This window comes from Dermacentor silvarum, chromosome 5, assembly GCF_013339745.2.
Source record: "Dermacentor silvarum isolate Dsil-2018 chromosome 5, BIME_Dsil_1.4, whole genome shotgun sequence".
Taxonomy (NCBI): domain Eukaryota; kingdom Metazoa; phylum Arthropoda; class Arachnida; order Ixodida; family Ixodidae; genus Dermacentor; species Dermacentor silvarum.
In genome coordinates this window covers 137004382-137016967 of record NC_051158.1, presented here as the reverse complement: position 1 = coordinate 137016967, position 12586 = coordinate 137004382, and the positions used below count along the sequence as shown (strand labels likewise).

General features: G+C 44.5%; 1 protein-coding gene across 1 annotated transcript in view; it reads left to right on the top strand.

The window, feature by feature from the left end:
• The first annotated feature begins 552 nt into the window (after positions 1 to 552).
• Positions 553 to 12586, top strand: part of LOC119454447 (uncharacterized) — a 38773-nt gene continuing 26739 nt past the window's right edge. Inside the window, exon 1 of the mRNA XM_037716377.2 lies at positions 553 to 616. Within this exon, the coding sequence (XP_037572305.1) occupies positions 577 to 616 (40 nt within the window). The 5' untranslated portion in view covers positions 553 to 576. The remainder of the gene's footprint in view (positions 617 to 12586) is intronic.

Genomic DNA, 12586 nt, shown 5'->3' with positions numbered 1-12586 from the left:
CTACTGCGCATTCATATAAACGCGGCTACTGCACACGCATCCGCTCGATTCTGTTGATGAAGTGTTTCCTAATATTATATCAGTACCTAGTAAGCATGTTGCCGACTCGTTCGTTGTGTGCACGCTTGCATTTCCCATTGTGTATTTGGGATTGCAGAAGCACTAAATGATCACGAAATTGTAGAAATTGCCACCACTTTAATTGCTACGAAAATTGTTCGTAGTGCATTGGCATTTATTCGATCACACATTATTACCAGTAAGTAAAGGAAAAAAAAAACTGTGTCAGCAATACTCCTCCAGCATACGTCGCACTGCTGTAACACAAAGAAGGCTGCATCTTTAGTGGTGCGGTATCTTCGTGTTGTTATAAAAAAGTTGCAAGACCTTATAGTTTGAATAAGAATAAAGGTTATTTAAAAGAAGTGCAATGCCTTGTAGGCTGTCATTTTAGTTTTTACGTGACTTTTATTGCAAAGGTGAAGAAAAATGTCGGGGCACTTTTTCGCAGTTTCCTGTACATATATACCTGCTGTACCATACTAAATTGTCTTGAGTGGCGAGCTGACTACCATTATGTTCGACCTAAAATTTCTGTGGGTGCTTCTCTTGCAGGGTAAGCTTTTGAAAGTATTTTTCTTCAGAACCTATGTATTATTTTCAATGGAGGACCCTCGTGGCGGCTGTTTCTCTTTGTACTCATATTGATTCATAATCCCAAGTGCTGCCTATAAGCTTGTGATAATTCTTTTTTTTTTACTGACGCAACATTTCGTTGACTATTTTTTTTATTACTGCTCTTTTAAATTCCCAAACAAGAAATGCTGATCGTCAAATTGCCCAATTTAATGGATGTGCTTTTGAATAGGCATTACATTACCAAGAAATAATTATGCCACGAGCACTGGAGTTATCCACCGGATGTATCGCCATAGTGGTGTCGAACAATGCATGAGGCCGAACAGGGGAAATAACTCTATGCCATGAAGTATCCCCTTATGGATTACTTTATTCGGCGGCTGAATTTTCGCCCATCATTATACGAGTGGTGAGCTGCGGATATGATATCAGTGCGGTGGATAGCCTGTAGTTTACCCTGAAAAGAAGGGCGCCGTCTTTATTCAACCTATCCCATGTGCACAAGACAGCGACGTCTGCCGATGTCACTTTGTTCTTGAACGTTTCCTCTCGACTAATAGTATAACATTTCCGTATTCCTAAGGGAAATTTTTAAAGATCAGTATGTATACTCCTAAAATATTGAAATTTAGAACGTTAGTACGCTTTCACAATCGTAATAATATTTGATCGACCTTCTAAATCACTTTACTGCAGATATTACACAACGTATGAGTAAGCACAACGTATGAGTAATCACACAACGTATGAATAAGCACCGTAAAAACATATGAAATGCTCGGATTGACTTCAGATTTCTCAGTGACTTACTACACCGACCGCTCATCGTGTCTTACCTATATATGCAAACGCTCAAGCAACAATTTTGATGGTGTGCGGGTCACCGTCAACATCGTCTTCTATGTCTAAGCGAATTAAGAGGATCAGTAAGGTGGATGACTCGGCAAATAAGAATGAGCGAAATAAGGGGGGCAGTCTTTAATGCATCGGCACTTGGGCTTTCGCCCTCAAGTCGTGTTAGGGATTACATAAGAGACGGTGTACATTTTTGTTGCTTTCCGGAAAAGCCCTCCATAAACATTGAACTCAGGGCAAAAATTTTATAATCACTTGTGCTATGTGCGAGCTATTTTATATCCTTCCATTTTCTCCGGTGTTACATATTTTCACTTGGGAAAATTGATTTTTAGGGGCGAAGCTCTTTAGGGTCGATCGAGCCTTGTCCGCCGTCGCGTGTCGCGCCGTTGTAGCCACGCTAGTACTCGCCGCTCCCGCAAGAGGCGAGCCGCAAGAGGCGCAAGAAGCCCGACGCGCTTTCTCTCTGTCGTCCGTAGCTAGGGGCGCTGCGCTGCACAAGGGCGTTCGTTCTCGACGCGCGCGCTCTCTCTCTCTCTCGTCCATAGCTAGGGGCGCTGCGGTGCACAAGGGCGTTCGTTCCCGACGCGCGCGCTCTCTCTCGTCCGTAGATAGCGGCGCTGCGCTGCACAAGAACGTTCGTTCCCGACGCGCGCTCTCTTTCTCTCTCGTCCGTAGCTCTGGTTTACCCGAATGAACCCCCGGTGCTTCGCCCACTCATCATTAGAGGCCGGATCTTTAGGCATTAAAAAAGCGCGTTTTAGGCGTCAAAATAGGTAGGCAAAGCAAGGTTTTAGGCCTCCAACGTCGTAAATAGCGCAAGTATCAGTGATGTCACACGGCTTGCGCACCGGAGCCACCGGAGCCGGCACCTCTCGCGCACTCCGCCGCCGCCGGTCTGCGCATTCCAGAGGAGTGACGTCGTAGCCGTGGTAGACGCACTGGCGCCGGCGCGCGCTCGCTCGCTGTGCAGTCGCCGTCTGACATTGCGCTGGAGCCACTGCGCTTCTGACTGGGGTTTGCCAGTGTGGTATAGCCATGGAGAAGGAGAGCGCAAATGCTGCTCAACAGCGCAGAAGAACGGAGAATCTTGACTCATCGGATCCCGAAGTAGTTGCCTGGCAATTAGCGGTTGAGCGTAGGAGACAACCAGGAAAGCTGAGAATAATCAGCTGAACCTTTGCTAACGCTACGTATATCCTGGCATAGCCGAGCTAAGCAACTGCAACTTTTTTTTACATAAATGCAAATAATTTCAAACAAAGACGTGCGCGACCTGTATCTACGACAGGAAAACAATAAATGTTATTGTTTATGATGGCACAAAGGCGCCAAATGTTGAGCATAGTATTCAACAAGCACACTGCTCATATTCATCTTCAATAGCCACTGTACTTGAGCGTTGCATAAAGTGAAACAAGCATGAAAAAGAATACTTGAAAGCTGGGAATACTGATTAAAAAAAGCGCTACTTTATGTCTGCTTGACGCAATTAAATTAAGACACAACAAAAACAGACAAATAATAAATGCACGAGAGACTACAATTTATTAAGAAATAAACATGTTCTTACATGAGGACTGTTAGGTACAACTCTCGCAATTTTCTCATATACAATGACATTATCGGAATTGTAGAGGCCAGACGTCCCAACACTGCCAAATACACTTCCGCCCATTTGAAGTGCACGTGTTTGAAGAAATCTGTTTGGAGAGCAAGCGGAACGTAGTCTAAGAATCACTGTGAAGATTGTGGAAACAATAGAAAACTACCACCATCTCCAAATTTTTGGATTCAAAATCGTTCTTCTTGTCACTGAGAATGATCTTGTACGCTGAGAAGGAATGCTCGACGGCAGTGAACACCTTAAAAAGTAAATGACAAACACAACAAAATCCGCGTGCACATCACATTTTTCTTTCTTCTTTTGCGCTTTACTCTCCTTTCCCCTGACGACTCTCCGCGGTTTCGCATTCGCCAAACGCGGCGCGTCCCATTTCCTGCTGCTAGCGGTTGTTTTCCTAAAGTTGGTTGAACTAGATGACTAGGTTGAACCCCATAGAGTTCCGAACATTCAATGTTGCCCGGTAACATGAGTAATGCTGTCTAATTGCACTCGAAAGCGAAACTTTAGGCTAAATAGTGCTCATATAGGCGCCGATATTGAAAATAGGCATTTATAGGCATTTAGGCACGAATGCCAAAATAGGCATTTATATCCACTATAAAAACACTATAAAAGCCCTTCTAAACCTTTAATTCATGCTCATATATCAAAATGGGGCGATAGGAGCGCAAGGAACAAAAAAGGCATTTGCCTAAAATCCGGTCTCTACTGATCATCATTCACGTCATGGATATGCGGCGATTTTTTTTGTCCAGAATCCCATATTTTCGATAATTGCAAAGAATTTTTTGCTGATGCACGTGGCGTAAAACATAAAAAGTCTTGCACGTGTTAAAGAAAGAACATTTATGAAATAAGACAGCGATCCGGAAAAAACAGTCCCAAAGATTACATACAAAGGACATCGTGTAATTGTTAACAGTCGCGCATCCTTCCTAAGGCAATAGATTTTTCTTGTTAAGTAGAGTAAATTACGTGGATTTGTATTTTTTTGGAAATTCCCCTCCAGCTTGGGCAAGCAAACTTACCAGCATAATCAATACACAAATAAATACACGTGCCTAGACGTATAGCTGTAGCATTCTTGACCGCCTTCAACGGTTCCTCTCCCCCTCAAGAACTAGTCGCGAAGTATCCTACAAAGAGCAGTTGTAATGTACTTACAGGGGAGGGGCCCTGTGAGCATTAGATAAGTAAAGGTCAGATAAGTTATAACGCATATTAATAAAAGGTGTATTGTCTTGCAGTAATTACGTAAATAAATTAACTTGTTTAATTTATATTGCTATTGATTCTTTTGACTTGATACATATATTTTCTTTCATTTATAATTTATAAGCATTTTGTATGCAACATTATTATGCGTTAAACTTGATACATCAAGTTATTACTCAATACTTAAATTCCCTTGTGTTAGGGTATTCGAGCCATGTTAGGAACGCCATATCTTATTGGCATTGATTATTTCAGCGATTTAGTATTCTCGCCCTAATGGTCATCGCTAAACGAACTTTCATTATTGTTTCAGACAAGTTTCAGATAAATGGGCAATAAAAGCACTCTAGGGAAGACGCAAGGTCTGTCCATGGTTCAAGTCAATCACAACTTCAGCGACACACGGGCATAGTACAATACCAGTCAATGCATCATCATGCATCATATTATTCTATTCAAAATAAATGGCCTACGCGATGACTTTCTATGCTCGCTGACTCAACGTTTCCGATGCCCGGAGTTCTCGTGCCCACAAAATATTTTCCAATTGATAATAACATTAAGTTAGAGCTTGTCGGGTTATTAATTGAAAAATTGGAACCGCTGTTCATTTGTTTTGAATTGGCGTACGCCATTTATTGCAGTAAGAAAGATCGAACAGGCTTTTCCCCATATTCATTTAGGTTTATTTCGGCACCATACACGCGGAATGACAGTTTCATAAAAGGGCGCTTCAAGAGTGGGCGAAGGAAATGCGGAGAAGTAGGGCATGCAGGAAAATAATTTATTTATCTAGATTCTCTGGTTTTACCTGCCAAAGCAACAATATCGATCATTACAAGGCACACCATACTTGAGTGACTCCTAAGTAAGTTTGGCCAGCAGGGCTTCGTTAACGTTCACCTAAGGCTCATTCACACCGGCGACTTAAAACAGTGGTGCGACCAAGTTTGTCGCAAATGATCGGAAATGGTCGCTTTTCTTGAGAAAGGACTATTTTGGCCCAGTCGCTCGTTGCTTGATTTTTCAGTGGCGCGACCGTGGTCGCAAAGCTGCTCAACCAGTCCGCGCCGCGCCGAAAGGGATGTTCTGTATTTTCATCGGGCGTCATCGACGCCAAATGCAATGTCCACGCCACCATGTGGACTGCCGGCCGATAATTGGCGTCTTGCCTTGCGATGCTGAGACACAGCAGTTGCAGCAACGTACCGAATGTACGCGGTCGCATTCGCTGGAAGCTAAAGAGCAGCAAAATAAAGCATAACAGAAAGCCCTTTTTCCGGCTGCTGTTTATTGGATGAGCACGCAACCCAAAGGTGAACAGCAGGTGAGAACAGCTTCTCTTTAATATTGTGCACCGATTCCCATACAACGCGAACTACAAATTACAACTTCATCTCGATAATACTCGTCGTCATGCGCGCGAAGTTCGGGCAGGATGCGGCTTGAGTGGCCGGCCACTTCTCGCAAGCGGAGGCAAGGGCGCGCCCACAAGTGTCGCGTTTCCTTCGGAGGCTTCTGCGCTGCCACATCTGACACCACGACAGAGCACATCAGCACAGGGACGACGTCTTCCTCTTCGTTCGAATCAAAATACAGCCATCGCTTGAATCGAAATTCATGACTATTGCCGAAACGCGAAACCAATGTGCACAGTGCCAACGAAGTGCGCGCGAACTGAGCATATTCCTAGAGTTCTCGCTGAGAACGATTATTTCCGATAATTTCCAGGATTGCGACTTGCACGTCGCTCTCAGCTGGGCTTGCCGGTGTGAGCATCGGTCGCCTTCGGTCGCTTTTTGGTCGCGAGTGGCAAATGGTCGCGCGACCTCCTCAAGTCGCCGGTGTGATTGAGCCTTTACTGCACGGCACACGGGCATTTTTTGCATTTCTCCCAAATGGAAATTCGGCCACCGCGGCCGTGATTTGATCCCACGCGGGTAAATAAATGGAACAAAGAGTAGAAAGGGAGTGGTGCTGCGCACCGTGGGCCGTTTAAGTCACGGGGTTTAAGGTGTTCTGCAGAAGCATCGAGATAGCTGATGACGCGCGGGGGTTCCCCAGGCGACGGAGAAATTCGCGGCTTTGCTGATGGACTGCGAGCTCGCTTGACCACGTGCGCACCTTGATCTCGGAAGCCATGCTTTGCTCCGACCACTCGTCTGTGGCATGCGCTCCGCTCCGAACTCCGAAACGCACGCGTGGACATTGTTGTTCTGTGGCTTTTCAGTTTGTGCGCGGAACTGAAGTACTTCGCTCTCTTGTGTTTTTTTTCTGTTTATTTTTACAGAATTTTGTACGATTCTAGCGCATACTATTTTTAAAGGCCAGTCCCCGGACGTCGAACGTTTTACATTTGGAAATTCAAAACCTTGAAACCATCGTTAGCGCACATTTAGGTTGTGGGAAAGGGATGGCTGTTCGGTCCTGATGTTATGTACATGTGCAGTATTTTACAGATACTAGAGGTGGGCGCATATCAAAGTTCTTGAAACGGAATCGAATACGAATAGTATGTGTCGAATATCGCATCGAATATCCAATACTGAAATGTGGACGCCCATATTTATTATAGCATTCTTTTTTTTTCGGTAAAACTTGTACCACACTTATACTGACTAATGCAAAAAGTCGCAGTTTCGCCCAGAAGGCGAAGCATCGATTGCGATAGCAAATTAGTAGACAGCTGTACGAAGTAAGGATCTTAGTTTTATCGGCCGTGTACACATGCAAACATTCCCTTACTAACTAAAGTAACAAGTACTGTGTCTCGCGCGCTCACGTAAACATGAATGCATATCACTTGATGACTGCGGGTACTCGCTATTAAAAAGCTCGAGTGAGGAAACGTGGCACAGTAGCGAGCGAATTGACCTTCGTGCTGTCTTTTGCTTCCGCGTGAACTAAATGTCCAAAGCACAGCGCATACGTAGCTACTGGCACTCGGCGTGGCGTACCTTGTCCACATCGCAGATCGCTTTGAAGATGCGGCTCGCGCGGGCGCGCACTTTGTTCACGTCGCAGATCGCTTTCAAAACACGACGCCCGCGCGGCCGCGGTTTAAAGGGACACTAAAGAGAAACAGGAAGTTCAGCTGGAATAAAAGAGGGACCTTCAGGAATGCAGGCAGTTTTTGTTGGGTGCAAAAATATGAGTTATTAGCGGAGAAATTCGTAAACAAAGACCAAATATCTCTTCCTCAATTTCTTTCACCCCAGATTTGGCGCTGAAGCAGTGTCGTCACAGATTTCATTGCTCTCAGCGAATCAGAATGCGGCATGATACGTCACCGCTTGCGTAAACGGCCGAGGCGCTGGATGCATCATGGCAGCGTGCATGGTCGCTGCATTTGCGTTCGCCGCGATGGATACCGTTGCTGCCGCTGAACCTTGCAACGAAGAGCTCGCCAGGGAAGCAGGACTGCATTTCAGTGCTATTCAGTGAAACAGAGCTCGAAATGATCCTCCGTGCTCGAGCGGTAGGTGTTTCCGCGTGCGATGGCGGTCAGCCGCCCGCCGCACCGGTGGAAAACAGAGCTTCGTTTTCGTCGACGGAAGGCAAAGCGTCCGGTCCGCCAGGCGACAATGTTCGCGACAGAACAAGCGTAGAAAGTTGCGCGCGTACTCGGTATGGTTATTTCGTGGCTTTATTTAATGACATTCAGCACTCACCGAGCCGCCAATTTGCTGCTGCAGGGGCACCGGTAGGGGGTTTGATGAAGGCCGCATTGAGGGAACAGCTGCACGAGAAAGGACTGGCCTCTGCGGCACGCCAAGATACTTTCCGATGGCAAGATTATACACATAATCCGAGGGCGAGAAATGCAGATAGCACACCATCGGTTTCTCTGGCTCTTTTGCCGTTTAATCATCGGCAGAGCACTGAGCCATCGCGAACGCCGGGGAGCGGGGGCTCTCCCCGCAACACCACATAAAGGACACAATCGAGACAACACTGCCGCTGCCCCTGAGCAAGCGCCTTGGGCCATTTATACAGCCCTCAACACTACACACACGAGGTATTTTCTGGCTGTTTCCCGCGAAGTCAACGTTTTTCGAGCCACGCAACACGCAACCAAACACCGTAGAGCGGAACAGGCACGCGAACGATGCATTCACCAAAAACGAAACTACGGAACAATCACGGCCGCATGTATCTCCATGCCATTTTTTCTTATTTATTCATTTTTGTGCTAAACTTGTACTTCCTCGCTTGAAACGGTTTAAAAAGTTGGCAAATGCTGTTCACGTACGTTTAAGGTGTATTTCATTTTGCGTTTTATTAACAGCGATAAATCACTCTCGACCAATCGCGACCGGCCTGCATTTGTAATCTCCGACGTCACGAACGTGTAGTGCGGGAATTTCGAAGGGGCGTCAGCACCTATACTTCAGTTCTTTGCTATTTTCTCGCTTATTAAACATCTGTTTGCTGTAAGAATGGTATGGCTGTGATCGTGAAAGGATAATCTACCATTTAAGGTCCACTGATCGTCACCGATCGTTTGGTCTCCGATCGTTCAGCTGCACTACGTCCTTCCGTTTCTGCGCATCACCATCTATCTGCGCATCACTGCTTGCTGCCCTCCAGCGACGTGTGTAGATAACAGCCGGACGGAAGTTGAACAGTCAGCAGTGCGTGGAACCTGCGACAACTGGCGGCGGCGTTTATCAACTTGAAGAAAGCGCATATAAGGACTTGCAAGAGCTGCTAACGGCCACATTTGGCAGTGGTGACGACGGCAGTGCATCTCGCCTAATCGCTGCTGGTTCTTGGTGCAGGTTTAGTGCTCGGCAAACTTACAGTATCTTCCGGTTCTTAGACGTATCCGTTGTTGCCACTGCGATAGTTTGTTGTTTGTCTGTGTTTGTAAACATACTTCTTTTGGACCCTTCGGCTTGCTGCCATAGCGTTGTGTGAGTGAAATGGCCAAGGTAAAAGAAGATTTTAAGGCAGAAATTAATAAACTCAGAGATGAACTTAAAACGTCGAGAGAAACATTGGAGAGAGACTTGCGAATTGATATTCGTGAGCTCCGTACTGAGCAAAGAAACATGACCGAAAGCCTTGAATTCTCACACGGTGTTGTGGTGGAATTAAAGAAGAGTCTCGAGGCAGAAATTGCCAAAAATGCTAAGTTGAAAATCGAAAACGAAGCTTTGCAAACCAGGTGTACAACCCTTGAAAAGCGTGCTTGTGAGCTTGAAAGACGTGTCACGAATCAAGAACAGTACTCCAGAAACTGCAATGTTGAAATTCAAGGTGTCGAAAAACGCGAAAACGAACAGGTCATCGACATTGTTTCACAGATTGGTACTGCTATTGGTGAGCCAATAGCACTTTCCGATATCGAATCCTGTCATCGTGTGTCGACAAGAAATCCTGATAAGGCAAACATTATTGTCCAGTTTAAATCACGCGCGAAACGTGATATAACACTGAGAAAGGCGAAAAAGACAAAGCTCACTAACTTGCAGATTGGGCTTAACAGCTCGAATGCCGTTTTCGTTAATGAGCATTTGTGCCCTACTCTGAAGCGGCTTCTGGGCATGGCTATAAGATGTAAACATGAACACAAGTGGAAGTCTGTGTGGACATTCGGTGGCAGGATATTTGCAAGGCAATCTGATGACGCAGTCATGATTCAGATCACAGACGAGGCTGACCTTGACAAAATACGCTAGGTTATACGGGTCACATACGTTGATTCCTACTCAGAAACAGAAACCTCAAAAAATGGATTATCACGAATTTGTCTTCCCACGGGACATTACCCAGCTAACGCAAATCTTCGCTCTGTTCTGCACATGAATGCATGCTCAGCTTCTTCCAAGCATGAAGAAATATGTGATTTTGTAACTGCATTTAGCTTCCAATTTTCCACTGTACTAATCACAGAAATATGGTATAGTGATGGATGCGCTATGCTTAATTTACCCGGTTATAATAATTTCTTTCTAAATAGGCCTCCACACCGAGGTGGCGGCGTCGGTATCTATGTTAAAAAAGGAACAACGTATGTCTTAGTACCAGAGTTTTGCGGGGTCACTGATGACTACGAAATACTAACACTGCGGGACAACACAGAGTTCATAACTGTCGTATACCGTCCACCACGTGGCAATACGCATAGATTTTTCACTTACCTTGAAAGCTTCCTAGATCACATCTCGGTAAACAGTTTTAACCTTATTTGTGGCGGTGACTTCAATATAAATATCTCCGAGAACACACACGAAACGGCCGCCTTCAAAAATATACTTTGCTCTACTGGTTTCACTAATTAAATTGGTACTGCGACACGCGTGACACTTGCTACCGCGTCAACTCTCGACTTAATAATTACGAACGTCGAAACCAGAGTACTACATGCTGGAACGTTAGCATCAGGTCTAAGCGACCACTGCCCCTTATTTGCTATATTTGATAGGATTATGAGTGACAAAAAACGCGAAGTTGAGCCTCTCGTTGTTCAGCACTTATCTGAAAAAGTCTTGCAGTCGTTCAAACATGAAATAAATAAGTGCGATTGGTCACATGTTACGCGTACAAGAGATGTAAATGAAGCCTATTGCAGATTTCTTGAAACCTTTCTTCACGTGTACACTAAGCATTTCCGTTTACAACTGTTAAACAATCTAAAAAGATAAGGAAGCCATGGCTTACACGCGACCACCTAGTAATGATAAAAAATAAAAATAAACTGTATCATGTATTTCTACGCATACGTTGCCCGTCACAGCTTAAAGAATTCAAGGCACTACGAAATAAGCTAAACAGTGAGCTAAAGCGTGTTAAAGTTACTTATTATCATGCACTTTTCTCTGATATCGCTAAGAAACGCCCAGAGGCTGTTTGGAAGGTGATGAACTCGGTCTTCGGTCGCGACAAGAAGCAGATCACTCCCCAAAGTATTACAGTCAATGATCAGCATGTCACCGGCACGAATCTAGCTGAGCACTTTAATGCATACTTTGTGAATGCTGGCTTGGCTGATTATAACAAGAGACCTACTAACATGTCACATACGGAATTCTTGAATTACAACATTAGTGACAGCTTGTTTTTAGCTCCAACCGATGAAACTGAAATCTTCAAAACCTTCATGAACCTCAAGAACAGCAGGGCCTTAGATATAAATGACCTGCAGATAAAGCCAGTAAAATACGTAATTGCATGTATCTCTTCTGTGCTAAAGCATATCTTCAACCTTGCACTAACTTCTGCCGCCTTCCCCGAAGAAATGAAGATAGCAAGGGTATCTGTAATACACAAAGCCGGTGATCATCATTCCATGAAAAACTACAGGCCAATATCCGTTCTCCCAGTTTTTCTAAAGGCTTAGAAAAAATCATTTGTACGCGTATAACCGGTTTCTTTTCTAACAAACATATCATACCAGATGCGCAATTCGGCTTTCGAAAGGGAAGGTCGACAGAAACAGCTCTACTAACAATGAAAGAAATTATAGTGTACAACATAGAAAACAGATTTTACACGTTAGGCCTGTTTATTGACTTTTCAAGGCGTTCGATTCTCTCAGTCATGAGATTCTTGCGGACAAGTTGTTCGCATGTGGAATTCGCGGGAAACCCTTGGATTTGTTGAAAGCTTACTTAAAAAACCGCCAGCAGAACGTATGTTTGCAGGGTTTCCATTCGCCTTTTCTTCCTATTTCAAGAGGTGTGCCACAAGGGAGCATTCTGGGTCCCCTCTTGTTCAATGTGTACATCAATGACCTCGTAAATATTGAAAAATCTGCAAAATTTGTCATATGTGCTGACGACAGTAGCATACTATTTTCTGGGCGAAACATAAATGATCTGGTATTTCAATGTAATAGCACACTTTCATATCTATTCACGTGGTCAAGCCTTAACGAAATAAAGATCAATCCTCTAAAAACTAAAATTATTATATTTCGTGCAAGGAGTAAAGTACTTCCACAGTTCAGCCCTCTTGTATATGAAGGTCAGAACATCGCTGTAGTAAACGAACACAAGATACTCGGCGTTACGTTTTCTGCTCACCTTAGTTGGAACTCGCATGTAGAAGAGCTATGTAGGAAACTGTCATCAACTACTGGAGCATTATCACGATGTCAATGCTTACTCCCCTCGAAGGTAAAACTTCAAGTGTATTACGCACTATTCGCATCCTATATTACCTACTGTAGCCTAGTCTGGGCTACCACAACTAAACATAACTTGAATAAAATCTTGCTCTTGCAAAAAAAGATTCTTCGCCATG